Genomic DNA, 16,990 nt, shown 5'->3' on the forward strand with positions numbered 1-16,990 from the left:
TCTGGCAATCCAGGTCATCCAATTTTGACCGGCTCCCCTGGACAACTCACAATGATTCAGAAAATCTGTGACATATGGATGAAAAGCTATGAGAGTCTATTTTCAAATGTCGTTGGAAACAACTCAATATCTATTTTTTAGAGAAAGCTATGGCCAGAACAAGGCACAAAGGTCAGATATGCCGAATTGAGAAAATCTAGGAAACCTCAACCAATTTGGTTTCAACTTTGTGGACTTTGTGGCCAACCTCCCTTAGGTTTCTTCCTCAATATATAACACCTCATTTTCACAGAAAAATATCATCAACGTTGCTCACAAGACTAGCCAAAGCTCTGCCTTAAACACTACTCATCATCCTCAAAGCCATTCAAGCCGAAAACACCATCTTCCTTTCATTCCATTCGATCGAAAGCGCTACGCCTAGGATTGTCATTCATGTTGAAGTCGTGCTGCCTTATTTTGATACCGCTAAGGAGATTTACAAAGTGTAACTCGTTACTTCTTCAACTATGTTTTTGGTTTGGATTCTTTGTGTGATGTTGTGTTTATGTTTTTGGCTAGTTCCGAATTTGTGGAATACTCTTATGTAGTTTACGATTTTGCAAGATGTTATAAAGTAGTTCTGATTTTGTTTTCTATGATTTCTATGTAGATGTCATGAGTTTGTAATTCAATGATTTAATGATTCTCTTTCTTGTGCGTTAACTATATGTGATTCAAGGCGCTAAGTTAGTTTTGCATATAGGATTCTTAAGTGTTTTTGTTAACTTGTTAAAGTAAGTGACATGCTTGACTTGTTAGTAATCACTAGGAATTAACCATGATCTGTTTGTTATCTAAGATACGCTAAGTAATTAGATAAGAGATGAATCAATGAAGTGGTAAGATTGAGAATGACATGTTACCTTGTAATTTCCAAGTGCTAATATAGGATTACCATGTCATGTTTCGAGTTAGGGATGCATTAAGTAACCTAGTTCGGCATTAGGTTGTTGTTTGTTCACTCAATACTTGTCTGTTAAGTCTAGGTGTTTGCATAGGATGAAATTATGATTTTGAATCTACTTGTGACGATTGTTTGGTGATGTTTATGTGTTGGTTTGTTGATCACATGTATATATTAGTTTAGGATTTATTTTTATGTTCTTGATACGATCATATATCAAATCTTTATATCTCTTATGAATTCGTTGTTAAATGTTTGTGATTTTTTTACCCTAGTTGGATCCCCGGTTTGTGAACGATACCCTCTTACTTTATACTACTAACGATGTTTAGAATGTTAATATTAATCTCAAGTAATCGAACCGATCACACACACATAACCAACAAAGTCTAGAAAGCTAATTAAACTTTGGGGAAACAAATCCAAATCACATGCATTCATCAGAAGTAAACTCTTCATTGATTCGGCCTCACCACTTGTAATTGTAAACTCTTCATTAGTAGAATATCAAAAACTCGCAATAAGTTATATTATCGAATACCAATGGATTCCAGTTATGAAATTATTGTTTTTAATCACTAAACTAAGTAAAAAAAAAAAAGACTTCTAAGTGCACTTAGATTTAGAATCAACTTAATATATACATAAGTTCACATGCATTGTTTTCGGATGATGTATGTCCTCATAATTAATCTAGTAAAGATGATTTGAAGTACGTAGCTTCGGTAATGATACTGCATCAACTTTCAATTCTAAATCTCCAAGAAGCTGGCATGGTTTTCATTTCTTCGTTCTAACTTTGCTTCAAAACCTAGCTTACTGTTGGTACCTCCGATTTAGCCTTTTGAAAGTCGCCAAGCAAGAACGAAAAAACCAACGTAACTTCTTCAGAGCTGAAACGAGATGCATGTAAGACAGTGAGAAGATGATCGAGAGAGAGAGAGAGAGAGAGAGAGAGAGAGAGAGAGAGAGATGAGTCAAGGAATATGCCGCACATGCAAGCAACACAGTACGGTTAATGCGGTGGAATTTATAATCAACCACAGAGAGAGTCTTTATTATCAACTTCTTAATAGATATGTACGTGTTCATTTATTAATTGCTACCCACATCACCCAGTCATTGCTTTCAAATCTGACAGATAGACATGCATGATAAGTTGACTATTTTAACACTAGAGGACAAAGAGCAGCTCTAAAATAATATTCGTTTAGGAGTAAAATTATGGAAGTTGAACCATCTTCTATAGAAAGAGTTTCGCATGATCATTGGTCAATGAAAAATGTTGTGCCGGCCATCGAAAGATGATTAAAAATTTGTTAGACTAAGTTGAGATTTTTTATAAAAGGCACACCAAAATTGAGGTACAACATCAATAATAAGTATAAATACCTCATATGAGAGCTTAGCAACAAATATGAAATAAACCCAATTTCTTATTTCTTATAGGTGCATTTGGTGCACTTGAGCTTCTCAAAAAATCTAGTTTTTGCTTAATTCTAGAAATAAATGACTGAAAAGTAAAATAGCTGAGTATTTAGTAAACCGACTTTTTATTGCTGTTAATGGCAAAATATGTGACAAAGTGTTTGGTAACTCAAAATTAGCTTGTGTTTTTTATTTAGAGAATGACTGATTTAGACATTATATGATTTTCACTTTAAATGCTCTTTTTTCTTAAGTTTAGTTTTTTTTATGGTAAGTGAGTTTCAAAAAACATTTTAAAAATTATAAACTCGAAGGGAATCAAGATTCCATCAATCAAGGCTCAAATGTATTTCTTTGTCCAAATACACTGAACATGTCTTGAGATTTTGTATGAGGCAATGAGGTACTTATGTGATAACTAATATGCAAAACAACCGGTAATAAGAAACTAAGATTAAAATTAATTACAATGGTTAGCCGGTCGGAATTCTTGGCCAGTCGGTGTGGGTCCGGAGCCGGTTAGGTTGGATGACCTTCAGAGACGATAAATCTAGATTCAAGTGGAGATGTTCCTTGCTTTGGCTGTTGGTAGGTAGCTTGGCTTCGTCTGACATTGGGGAGGCGTCGTTGGTGGCGATGTGATGCAGCAAGTTTCTTCGGCCGTGATGGTGCGAAAGTTTGGGCTTGGTTACTGAAAGTGGGCCCGCTATGGGCTAGAGTTTGGGTTTGGGCTCTCTTTGTGGGTCATACTCAAATTGTTAGTTATTTCATTATTTTTTCATTTTTTGTTTGGTTGCTTGTTTTACGCATTTTGCGAATAATAATTCCTTACATGAGTTATGTAGGGCAAGTCGGGTTTCGTGTTCGTGTTTGTGTGTGTACTCTTTGTGCCTTGTCTGCTCTAGGTATGCAGCGAGTTCCTTGCTTCGTCAAATTGTCGTTGCCGCCTAATGACAGGGTGAAACTAAGTGTTATCGGATTGATATTCCAATGACAACATAGTTGGAGAGCTGTTTTATTGGATATTAGGACATGTAACTACTGCTTCATTGTTGTTAAGATCTCAAATCTATTATTATCTCCATTATGTCACTGTTGTGTCAAAGCAAATAGAGTCGTCATTAAAGTAGTTCTATTTGCTAATTGGTGCTTTGTTGAGTACTTATTTGTATGGATCTTTGATATTATGTCAGGTCTTTATAATCAGGGATTTAAGTTTCATATCCTCCTTGTATTCGATAGTTTCATTAATGAATGCTTGAGGGTAGCTACACTAGCCATCCATTTTTTTAATAAACTAAGATTATTACAATGATATGAATGAACTAAGCACGAGATTTGCATCTGCATTAGTATGCGTTTTGGACTTCTTTGCGTCCTTCCCCGTAATTTCTCAAATGCCATTGAAAGTGTTGACTGATCAAGGGGAATAACTAATGCCATCAAGAAAGCTTTTGGACCAGAAGATAGCAAAAGAACATCTGTGGAGACTTACAAAACACCTTGTCCTACTTGGCTTATAAGCGCAAGACGCTAAAATCCCCACCAAACACACCCATAAGAGATGCCTTTTTGTGCTTGTTATCCATAGGTTTTGTAGTGACGATTGATGTTATTTTTAGGATGTTTTTACAATATTTGAATTAGGCTCAATGTCCTCCCTCCCCTTAAATTTTGCGATCTCATCAATGGTTACAGCATACGGATAGCCTATCTAGCGCATTTCGAAAAAGGATGGCTTTTTCAAATTTCTCTCTAGCGGAGAACAAATAATTTAGTTGATAGAAATCATACGGAAAAAAGGATCTCATATGAGAGTGCAAATTAAAACACATTTAAATGCAAGCTAAAAAAAAAAACACAAGAAATGACACAAATAATCTATTGAACACAAGAAAATATTCAGCATACAACGACTACTTGCTTGATACCCTTTGTTTCCCTTTAGTCGAGATAAGCATAAAGAAAGCTTTATCCGATTCAATAGGGCCTCCTCGATCGGCCTCGCTACTTGCGCACAAAATCTTAGTAGCTAGCTAGGTTGCACGGACACGCCATTGTAGTGGCGTATCGCATGTCCGATACGGACACGCCCCAATACGCGCCGGACACGCGTGTCCGATTTGGACACGGCCCGGACACGCGGACACGCACCAACTCATAATAAAAGTGAAAGTGCTTATGGTGAGAATCGAACCTTGGTCATCCAAGGCACTCAACAACTCCTCAACCATTCTAACAGATTCAGTTTTTGTTATATTTATGCACACTTTAATATATATAAGGAGAGAAACTCGTGATAAAAATAAGAATGCTTGTGGTGGGATTCGAACCTTGGTTATCTAAGGTACTTATCAAGTCCTTAGGCATTCTAACAAGTTATGTTTTCATCATTTTAATGCACAGTTTGATATATATATATATATATATATATCTAAAATTCTAAATACTTTCAAATTTATAAAATAATTTTTTAATATATATATATATATATATATATATTAAAAATAATATTTAATTAACGTGTCCACCACGTGTCCGTGTCCAAAACAATTTCAATGTGCCGTGTCTACATATCGAATCGTGTCAAATACGGACACTCGTGTCCGTGTCCGTGCTACTTAGGTAGCTAGACTCGACCTTATCATTGAACCACCAATATTTAGAATGAAGCATGGCATTGGTATTAGAGCAATTTCTTGTTCCGGGCTTCCGGTAACATCTTGAACGGTCTGCGGGCCTAGTTTGAGGGGGACTTTCCTGTTTTTGCGATCACAAGTCATCTTGAAGTAATTGCCTAACTTGGTAGTCCGATCTCCAACATAATTGCCATTTTGAAAAAATATATATATATCAAATCTAGTAACTTTTTTTAGGTAAACTCAGATCCAGCAAAATTAACAAAAAACAGTTAAATTTGACAATTGCTAAACGAAATTGACAAATTTGTCAATTCTCTATCCTATATTTAACACAAGCCAATTTTTTTCAATGTTTATATATTTAGCATTCCTTTCTGGATGAGAGCTCATCTGAGGGATTGCTAAATTTAACTTTCAGCCAAATTTAACAGGAATTTTAGTACTCATTGTAAGAGATGCTTTTAGATGCATAGGAACCATCTCCCAACTGTGCTTTGCTTTTTTTTTTTTTTTTCAAGCCTGGTTGCTCTTTGTTCTTCCTCGACGCACACCTGACAGGAAAAACCATTAAACGTTGGTCTTAAAAACAAAACTTGACGATTCAGATGAGGCAATGCATCCACAGTAAAGTTAAATTAAACTAGATGATGAAGATGAGGCAATGCATCTACAGTAAAGTTAAATTAAACTAGATGATGAAGATGATGCAATGCATCTACAACAAAGTATGCTTCTCTCAGAACATACCAAAATGACATTAATAGATAAATCGATCATGCGATTGTAAATTTTGTCTTATTCAAAGAAGAAAGTACATGCTTCCAATGCAATTCATAAACAAGTTGAGTACCACAGATACATTTTCGAAATTTTATTGATAAAGCGACATAGACTCACTAATCTTGAGAATGGAGTCGAAGACATCTTTTTCTGGTAATGAAAGAGTCTTCCCATGCCCTAGAACCCAAGACATGTCTACGTAGTAACTACAGTACCTTATAGGCTTATACAAGTAATATATCTAAACTCAATATTCTATACATTATCATTAGTACTGGTAGTGCCATCTGAACTTTTATTTTCAGCTGATGAGCAACCAGTTGAATCATGAAAAATTGCAATAGCGACATGTGATTCTTCTGCAGTAACCACTGGCTCCGGAAGTACTTGTCCTTTATTAGTCTTGAAATTTGCAGCAGATTCTAGTTCGTGAAGTGCTTCAGCAATCTTCTCAACACAAGTTACGACTTCAATAAGAAGCAACGCCACCGCAGCCGATGTTACTGTTTCTATCACCTTGGCATCTTTCCATATGCCTCCTCTCAGCAACGACATGAGACTCTCAGCTGCTGCTTTTGAGACTGTAATGTGGTGGTCAGCTGATGATGATAGAGTCATATTCTTGAGGGCTGCAGCTAATTCCTTAAGAGCTTTCCCGGTTTCGATGCAAATATGTGTGCCTTGTTCTTGAATTTTGTTTCGGATTTCGGCAGGGGCCTGGATTAGGAATATCACAGGCTTGTTAGATCAGCAAATTGATAATATGGGTGGTTTAAATAAACAGGTTTTGTTTAATTAGTATATACCTGTATTTCATTGTTCAGGTAAGTATTAAGAGCTTCAATTTTATAGGCACATATCCTACTTGCGGCTCCAACATTCAAATACTTTTCCCATGGGTGGCAGAACTTGAACTTGCCATGACCTGGTTCCCACCATGCCAAGTTAGCCTGCAAAGTGAAAACAAATATTCACCATTAGTGAACTAGCATATGCATATCTAACAAAAATGACAATAAGCGTTCGAATGTGTGTCTAGAATTTTTTTCATGAATTTTAAATATATAGTTTTGTAATTTCGTATTGCATGTAACTTCTCTTTCAAGATATAACGATCGACGTTACATTCCTCATCTACGTACTCCCACATACCATAAAGTCTTCGGGGCCTTTTGATGTTAGAACACTTGTATATTGCTTAAGCAAAGATTTGCTAACACTTGATGACAACCCATTCTCTTCCATGTCAAAATATTCTGATCCAAATCCTGTAAATTATACGTAAGAATAGTGCTTAGCTGGTCAATATATAGTTGTATTCAAATATATCAAGGATGCCCGTAGAATATAACAGATTAATTGATGATAGCGTATATAGTTATATATGTACCAATGTACCTTCCATAGAATCCCCAAGCTTGTCAATGTTACTCGCAACCAAATTTTGGAGATCGACTCCAATCCACACGGGGCAAATGCAAAGAGAAATTATAATAGTAGTACAGCCTCCTATAGCAACCGTTGATATTCTAATGTGTGCCATCTCTAGTATCTCATAGTCGCGGTAGCCAGAAACCGAAACCAAGCTGTAGGTCAATATGAATATCACCAGGAAGTAGTCATGCCTTGCCTTTAACAAGGGGAAGAATCTCAGGAAGGTCATAATTGCAGCTGCAAATTAAACATGATCAGAAAGTGTAAATTAGTTTGTGTAACATATCACGCTAGCTACTAAATTTTGTGCTACAAACTCTCACTTAATTAGAAGTACTATATGTGTATGCAGGGAACACACCTACAACAAAGACGAAAAATCCAATCAATATGGGCTCCGCGATTTCTCCTCCCCAAAGAGTTGTTATGTGATGAGCTCCAACAGCTAGAGGACCAGCTATTATTGTTGCCACCATTCTATTTAAACCCCTTTCTAGGGTTCCTCCTGGAGAATGAAAGAAAACAAAATTAGGAGAGGGGTAACAAGACGCCATATTATTAACGTTACATGATCATCATTAGATTTCCAACAACTTCATCACAACCACACCGTATATTTTTGTGTGGCTTGTTAAGGGAGAGGACATCTAAGAATCATCATAAATTAAAGGCATCTGAGTTCTTTGACAGATGCCTTTCAATTATGCATGAGGCAACCTTCTATAATTACAGAGTACTTACCAGCTGTGTACTCAAAGACAAGGGCCACAGTCAAGATAGCCCACATTGCATCGACACCGAATCCATCAATCGGTCGAAAGTAATAAAACAGACAAACCAAGGTCAATGCCAACCCTACTTTGCCCGAATGAACGATCCTTCTCGGATCATCCTTCCCGAGCTTCTTCGCCTTTCTCGCTATCTCTACTACCTTACCCCACGACTTTGCTGGCGCCGCCTTTATCCACTGCAGAACGCGGCTGAAAGGCCCTCCACTGCAGCCGGCGGTCTCCACACCATTAGTATCTGCATAAGTCATCTATGCCAAGCAAGCAAGGCAATGCAAAGGAGGATCAGAGAAGAATTGAAGAAGAAGATCGAGCAGATCTAGCTAGCTCAAATATAGTGTTGCTGTGCGGAAAACGTTATGTTGTAGTCACAAATATATAGAGGCCAGGTATCAAGAAGATCTGCTAGATCCAGCGGATGAAAGAAAGTAAGAAACACGTCGTTGCAGTTTTTTAAACAAAAGAGATCGAGAGGCAACTTGGTACGTCAGTAATGGAATCGCCGCACATGCAATCAACGCTTTGATTAATGATGTGGGGGATGAATCGTACGGGAACGTCCCATGTACTAGGATAGTGAAACTATCATAAAAGAGTTTTGGTTATCAAGTTAGGTTAATTCAAATTTCAAAGTATTGCAGTCATTTCACAGCGTTAAACCCATGCACACAGCACACCCCACGTACACTACAAGATTTATGGCAAGTCGATTCAGATGTCAGTGCTTTATTATCTTCTTCATCGAATTTTATGGAACATAATGTAAATTTTCAATTCTAAGAACTGCATCCAAGTTTTATGAGTCAACGAGGTTCAGGAGCTGGTATAGTACGTAGTGGTTCTGCCAGTGTACGTGACAACCCCTGTAAACCATTTGTGGAGCTTGTATGTTTTACAAATCCCAAAACAGCTTTAGTTGGTTATTGTATCAAAATTGACTAAACAATTTAATCATTTTAATGAGGTTTGGAACCCAGATTAGTTGGGAGACACAGCCCCATGCCTGGTAACTAAACAAAACTTAAGGGGTGTAAATACAAAATTTGATAATCACGTGCAAGATTGCAAATAATGCATAGTTTGGCAGCTACCTTATAACCGTATTTTGGGGAGAATTGTAGTTTGCATAAGGAGCACTCCTTATAGATAAGTACATGTACACATCTATTAATTATTGGAAGTACACCATGACGTTCCTTGAATTTGACAGTAACAAATTACAAGTTGACTATATATGTCAGCCGGCCCTTTAATACTTGAATATTCATATAGGAGTTGGTGACAAACCAATATAGGTTCCTCTTATATAGAAATGAAAGAGTTTCTCAAGATTATAATCTGGTGTAAGAAGAGGTCTCAAAGCAAGAAGTTAATTGAGTTTTTTTTAATTTTTGTTTTTTTGTTTGTTTGTTTTTGTTTTTAAAGTGATTGATATATGAAAAGATTTAATTTGTTCCCCCCCCCCCTTATTTCTCCACCCTCATTATCTGACACATGTCTATTCTCATAAACCACTTTAATCATAGTTGAGATATAAATATTATAATTGATTATACTAATTTCTAATTTTAACCTTAATTTTCCAAACAAAATATCAAAGATTACACTTTCAATTTTCGTTTCTGGTTATCAATTTGTTTCTTCTCTTATCCTTGTGAGGTTATTATGAAAGAAGTAACCACATCATCAAATTTTAATCTCACCTTCGCATTCTGCACGTCTTTTTTTTGGATTGTGCCCATATTAATTTCATTGAAATCAAGGCGCAACACTTTAGGAATATAGTACTAGCTAGCAGTATGATGTTGTGTATGCTGGGTACTTGTAGTTCAGTTCCATGGTTTATAATAAGCCAATATTCCTTCAACCATTGTTCAATTTATTCTGATTAAATCTTAGTTTTCTAGTAGTATTCATTTGTATATGCATCTTCTACTTAATTATGGTTTCTGGAAATAAAAGAGATAAATCAATCTAGTTGAACAATACATATAGAATAGAGCCGACCACAATTAAAAGTGAAGGTTTGGTCCCAAAAAAAAATCGTTTTATCCCATGCAATCAAGTCTGGAACTATCACCCAGAAAAAAATTTGGAAGGTTTGATCCCATTAAAGTTGTAGTCTTTTTAATATTTTGTTTAGAAAATTAAAAGAAAATTAAGGTTAAAACTAGAAATTAGTATAATCAATTATAATATTTATAACCTAAACCTATCGTTTCTCTCTAGCCTCTCTGCTAGGGTTAGATATGATACCTATCTAGGAAGGCTTGGGTTTCTTCTCTTCCTTTCTCTGATGGGAAGACAAGGGGTGGCTTGGCTTTTTGCCGACTATCCTTGTTATCTCCTCTCCTTGTAATCCTTTGCTTAGGGGTTTTGAGTGGGGAAGGAGATCTAATTTTAGATCTTGGGAGTGATGGTGGTTTTTAGCTCAAGTTCGGAGATTTTGTTGCCAGCAAAATAGGTTGTGTGGTCGACGGTGCTTTGGCTCCTATGGGGACTGCTGGTGGGAGCCATTTAGATGGTTGTGCTATCATGGATATGATGGTTTAGATGTTTATGTCGTTGGGTTGTTGAAGATGGCGTTGACGGCAACCACACAATAACCTTAGTGCTCTAAGGTTCCTTTGGTTGGCGCAGTGGGCTCTTCTTTGGGCTGTTGATTTCCTCTGGTGGTGCTTAGGACGATATGGTGGTGCCCACAAAGACGATGTGGTGGTGCTTGAAGTTGTTGGGTCAGTGATGGGGACGTCACCGGTTTCAACATTGGCTCCTGTTGGCAAATTTCTTTCCTTGCTAGGTTTGACCAAGCATGGGCCGGCCCAAAGGCCGGCCTTTGGGCCTGGTGGGGTCTCTAGTTTGTTGGTATTAGGGGTCTAGTCCTTCTCTTTTGGATCTAGGCCTACAACGATCTGGACTTTCACTCTGGTGTGAGCTTGGTTGGATTGGGTCTTTATGGTCCATTTTGCTATGGCTTAATTTGAGTCACGTCACAGTCGTACAATAATGTGGTTGTTAAAATTTATTCAAGTTTTCTACATCATATGTATTTTATTAGTTTTGTGCTTCATTACCATGAAAAAGTGGGTGAATCTTGCCTTTATTGGCTAGTTTTACCTAGATGATAGCTAGTGTTAGCTAGTTTTACTTAGGAATAACTTGTTTATTGAGTCAGAAGTGGTAGTTCTTTTTGTCGGCATTAGGTGTGTTATGTTAGTTCTGCATGCTGAAATACAAATGAGTTGAAGTTTGATTAAAAAAAATTAATATTTATATTCTCAACTATAGTTAGAATGGTTTACGAGAATGAATATGTGTCAGGTAACTAGGTAGATGGGGATGAGGGTGGAAAAGTAAGAATGGGGAGGAAATTTGCTTCCTAACGAGGGGACTTGGTTCTTGATGGGTTATACATGTGTATGCTTCTTCATGATTAACATGGTTGTTTGGATCTTGGATGAACTATTAACTTAAGGTGTGCAGATATAACGTAAGGGAACACTAAAAGTTTAAAGTTATTAGATCCTTTTAGTTAATTAGGTTAGAGCCTTTTGTAGAATTTAGAAGCAAAATCAAACTCTGCTAGAAGCTTCCGCAATTAATGATAAATATAACTATGACTATGCAAGGCATATAATTGATGGAAAATAATTGTTAGCCTTAAAAATTTAGGCCTCAAAGGCCTTAATTCTACATGTCAAGCCTAGTCACATAGATACATCATATCATTTCCAAATTTATGCAATATTATTATTAAGTAGAAAGACCATTAAATTCTTTCCAAATCTAATGGTTATTATTTTTGTTTGAAAATATCTAAAAACCATATTTTAAATGAGATTTTCAAGTCGACTTTTTCTCTGCTAGAGTTTTGCCCTAGCTTTCAATTGATCAAGATTGATTCAATGACAGCGCCGACGCTGACTTCTTCTGGTGTGTTGGAAGAGGCTTTCATTCGGCTTGTGGATGGTGAAGAGGCAATTGTTGATTCATGCTTCTATCTATGTGGTCACCTCCTTTCCAAAAATTCGATAGCGCTCCCTTTGCTCTCGGCGGTAGTGTCCAATATTTGGGGATTGAAGGAATGGGTATTGATCCGGAAAGAGGAGAAGGACGTGTTGGTTTTTCAATTCAAGGAGGAGAAGGGGAAGAATCGGGCTCTCATTAAGGGTCTCTGGTTCTACAATAACTCCATGTTGTTGTTGGCTGATTATGATGGCGTCTCTGCCGTCAATGTTGTGTCATTGAATCATCTAGAAGTTTGGGTGGCTATGAAGGGACTGAGTATGGCTCTGCGGAATGAGAAGGCTTTGCCCCGAATCAGACGAGCTTTGGGAGAATTTGTTCGTTTGATTCGGTTGTTGAGAAACACAAGGATTTGATCCAGCACGTTCGTGTGCGACACGATATCCGTCAGAGGGTGTTGCCGAAAAGGAATTTTGAGTTTTCCACAACCGTGTTGGCGTTGGTGGAGCTTGACTATGAGAATTTCCATGGTCTATGTACCATGTGTAGCTTTTTTGGCCATGACGGTGGTGTGTGTGATTGGGCGGTGGAGGCTGCGATGGTGATGATGTTGGCTGCAACACTTTTGTCGTCGGTCGCAGCGGAGATTGGGCAGGAGGTTGGTGGTGGTGGACGGGTGGAATTTTGGGGATGATAGGCTTTGGGCCGAATCGCCGGAGCCGACGAAGGATGTATCGCCGGGTATGGTAGCCCTGATCTGGGGACGGCGAAAAAGAGTGGTGCTCATGGCCCGTTTTTCTCGGCGGGAAATCCTAGTTTCAAACTAGGGTTCGCCAATGGGGGGGGGGAAGAGCTGGAGTTGATTGGGTCTCCTCTTGGATCTGGGCCTAGTGATTGTGACCTTGGCTTCGAGTTTGGGTCTTCATCTGAAGGGGTTAATTTCTATGGGCACCCTTTGGACTTTGGGGTAAAGTTGGGGGCAGGACAGCAGGCTTTGGGAGCTAATGGGTCCGATTTGGATACACCTATTATCTTTTTAAAAAACCAAGAAATGCAAGTCTAGCAAGAAGCGAGCAAGCTCAACCTCACTTAAACTCTCAACCAAAGCATTAGGTTTTGTAGAGGTGAAGGGTGGCTTGTTTGCTCCTGCGGAGTCAGTTGATGGTGCTAAGGGATCAGCGGTGGCGAAAAAGGGTTGCCCTTGTGGCTCTCTGAATAAAACTTAGAATTTGGGTCAAAGTTTGTTGTTCACTCGTGCTCCTACTCGCCCTAATGCTAAGGGCAAATGCAAGCTTTGATGCTTTTTAGTCTTGAAAAATATCATACAATTATGCATGGTGTAGTTGTAGGAAAATAAGTAGCGCTTCATGTAAAATGAGTAGTTATATGCTATGTATCATTATGAGTATGCTCACAAGCCTCTTGACTATTTGGAGATGGTAGCTGAGGGATATGTAATGGTTATTCTTGTCTTCTTCTTCATTTTTATAAACAAGTGGTTTCCTTTTAAAAAAAACCATATTTATTATATACTTTTGAGTTCTATTTTTTCCTCAATATATTTTCTCAAATATTTGTTCAAAAACTTTTTTTCTTCGATTACAAAAAAAACCCAAATAAACTCCGAAAAGAAAAAAAAAGATGGTTAAATATATATATATATATATATATTAATGCATATTTGTTTTGAATATGTGAATACATAGGAATATATAATTTGAATAAGGGCCCTATATATAAATCATCTACAAAGTATATAATTTGCACTAAATATATTGCATAATTCTGAAAAAATTCATATTGAAATCATATTTTATTTATGAAAAGGTTTAGTTCCTTGCACGGTTGCACTAACTAGTAAATTAAAGAAAGTCAGAAGATCTAAATATAGAAAGAAAATATTAAGATATTAATTAAATTCATGAGATCCTTGTAACTAAAGAAGGTAAGAAATTATCATTAAGTAATCAAATTTAGTTAAGGGAAAAACGAAGTCAAATGTAAAGAACAAATTATAACTATTAGATATTTTCAAAATAAATAATAACCATTCGATTTGAAAAGGATTTGATAACAATGATGTTGCATAGTTTTGAAAATGATATGATGTTTCTATGTGACTAGATTTAACACATAGAATTAAGGCCTTTAAGGCCTAAATTTATGAGGTCATATATCACTGCTCATGATCGATTCTCTCATTTATTATTATTGTTATTTTTTTAAAGATAGAGTACGTACTTTCATTCATAAAACAAGAATATTACAACACCACATATGCCCAGCAAAGGGTTGAAGTACAAATTAAGAACATAACAACAAAACATAAACAAGAAAGAAACAAAGACAACTCCAAATAATTAGAGTTTATTTAGACCCCAAATCAGTCCTACCTGTCTTGGTATATCCCATCTTATGTTTGTGGATGATACAATCCTTTTCACCTGTGAATTGTAGGAGTTTGAAATATATTCTGGAGTCTTACTGCACGGCCTCGGGGCAAGCTATTAATCTTGACATGTCTTATGTGTATTTTTCAACCAATACTCCAGTCGCTGTGGTGGCTGATGAGCTTCAAAATCCCACCTCCACACATCGTGGAATCTACATTGGGTTGCCTACATTCTGGGAGTGCTATGGCTTACATAAGAGAATAAATAAGACAACAAATGGCTCGGTGAAATGTTCACTCTTAATCTGGAAGAGAAGTAGATTATTTTTTATTGATAAAACAACATTACTCACTAAATTTGAGAATGGAGTCGAAGACGTCTTTTTCTGGTGATAGGAGCACAAAGTGTGACGTTCTTAATGTATATATGTCATGTTCTTACTCTTTGTTACTTGTTATTTCGTATGTTGTAGCTTATTTTGTATGAATAAATGTTTAGGTAGTGTTTATATTGAAAATGAATGATTTGATGATGAAATCATGTTAAGTGTTGTAAATCCCAATGTTTTAAAAAACGGTCTAGTCGGCCACCTAGGCGCTAGGAGGTCACCCACTGTCACACTTTTTGCCTCGGTGGCCATCTGTGGCGTTTTGTGAATTAGGCGGCCCTATTCAGTCCTAGGCGGTCCTAGGCGGCCCTATTCAGTTCTAGGTGGTCTAGGTGGCCCTATTCAGTCCTAGGCGGTCTAATTGGCTCTATTCAGTCTTAGTCGGTCAACCATCATTTGACATTAAAAAAAAACTAAAAGAGGCCGCATCTCACTCTTTGTCTATTTTCTGAAAACTGAATCTCATCAACAGAAGAAGAGGAAAGAAATATGAATATTAAGTTTGAGTCTGATACTGAATGAGAGAAATAAATTGAGATTTAGTATTATTGCATTTGTTTCATTATTTATCTTTTTTTTCAAATATTTTTATGGACTTTCTACTTAAGTTATGTGAACTTAGACTATTTTAAGTATTTTTAAAATTAATATTAAACTGCATTATATATTTTTAATCATTAAATAGTTTAAATATATGTATAAAAATAAATAAATATTTAATAATTCAAAACCTCCTAGGCGCCGCCTAACCGTCTAGGCACTAGGAGGTGGCTGTCCGCCTGCATACCGCCTAGTGCTCTTTAGAACCTTGGTAAATCCATATTGAGCTATGATTCCTTACTCGACGAGAACTCTACTTTCCTATTTTCATTCTTTCCTATTTCTAACTTGTCGATTCTTTTCAGGAAAGATAAATCATATATGGACTAGGAGAAATGGAGCCGTGATGCAATTCTAGGTGAACTAGGAGACCATTTCCGAGTTGGACTAGGAGAGAAAGAGGTTGTGTGACACATTCCAAGATGGATTAGGAGAGCTTGATGTTGTGCAACCCAATGAAGACTTCCAATCAGATTCGGTTTCCTACACTAAGTTGGATTTAGAGTTCAAGAATCAGAAAATCATATTTTCATCATCAATCCTTGCACTAAGTATAGCCAAAGCTCTGCCAAAACACCCTCTCACCACCAAGAACCCTAGCACCGAATTCATCCAGCCATTCACCATCCTTTTACTCCTAAGCGCGGAGCATAGGACGTCCATTCCCTTGAATATATCTAGTTATCTTGTCTTAGGCCGCGGTGGATAATTCAAAGTGTAACTCTATGATTTTCATGTTTAGGATTTGGTGTCTACTGTTTTTGTTCATGGATGATTTATGTTTTGGTTTTGTTAAAATTTATTTCGATTTTGTCTAAGAGATTGATATGACTTTCGAATGATGTATTGAATTAAGGGTTTCAACTTTTATACAATCATTTTAGGTTTTCTCGTCGTATGTTCTTTTCATTATAGTTGGAGAATTTTCAGTGTGTTCATATATATAATATGTGTGATTGATATTCAGAGTTAGATTACATATGTTAATTAACCAAAGATATAAACGTTTAGGATGCGCGGAGTAGACTAAGTGTTTGTTCTTGATGTGGTTCACTGTTTATTTGCCTAAGTAATTCATTGATGTCGTGAGGCCTATGTGTGTTAGTTAGGTTTCAATTAAAGACTTGTTCTTATAAATGTGACTGATCTTATGTGTTGCGCGGAGTATGCATGTTAGGTTAGTTGTGTTAGATTTTAAGTAAGGCGCGGAGCAATGCTTGAATGTGTTAAGTGTCTATGTGTTAGGAAGACTGCTGATGACCGTTGATGACCCTATTTGCATGATCGATTCTAGGATGAGAAAAGATACCTACGGCATAGACGTAATTGAGTTTAGATTTCGATTTCTTGATTCCTTATGTGATTTGTTTGGTGATTGCTTAAGTGTGTGTGTTATTGAGCACTTGCGTGAATTTGTTGTTGTTTGGTTTGTGATTCAATTACTAGTTGGATCCTTGGTTTGTAACGATACTCTCTTGCTTTATACTACTAACGATGTTTACATGATTAATATTGATGTCGAGTAATCGAACTGATCATCTGGTAACCCAAGACATGTCTACTAACCAGAGTATCTTATACGCTTATACAAGTAATACCTAAACTCAATATTCTATACGTTATTA

At 36.8% G+C, this 16,990-nt stretch overlaps 1 protein-coding gene across 1 annotated transcript; it reads right to left on the bottom strand.

Moving 5' to 3' along the window:
- Positions 1-6,051: 6,051 nt before the first annotated feature.
- Positions 6,052-8,269, bottom strand: LOC126787215 (aluminum-activated malate transporter 2-like). The gene is made up of 6 exons (XM_050513131.1): positions 7,972-8,269; positions 7,592-7,735; positions 7,195-7,467; positions 6,949-7,064; positions 6,603-6,746; positions 6,052-6,513 (listed from the first exon to the last, which is right to left on the bottom strand). The coding sequence occupies exons 1-6, from the start codon at positions 8,267-8,269 to the stop codon at positions 6,052-6,054; spliced, it is 1,437 nt and encodes a 478-aa protein (XP_050369088.1).
- Positions 8,270-16,990: the final 8,721 nt, after the last annotated feature.

Source organism: Argentina anserina, chromosome 3 (genome assembly GCF_933775445.1).
Source record: "Argentina anserina chromosome 3, drPotAnse1.1, whole genome shotgun sequence".
Taxonomy (NCBI): domain Eukaryota; kingdom Viridiplantae; phylum Streptophyta; class Magnoliopsida; order Rosales; family Rosaceae; genus Argentina; species Argentina anserina.

Coding starts and splice junctions, on each gene's coding strand:
- LOC126787215 (XM_050513131.1), bottom strand. CDS start 8,269: ATGACTTATGCAGATACTAATGGTGTGGAGACCGCCGGCTGCAGTGGA. Junction 7,065..7,194: donor GCTTGGGGATTCTATGGAAG/GTACATTGGTAC, acceptor TATAATTTACAG/GATTTGGATCAGAATATTTT. Junction 6,514..6,602: donor ACCTGAACAATGAAATACAG/GTATATACTAAT, acceptor TTCCTAATCCAG/GCCCCTGCCGAAATCCGAAA.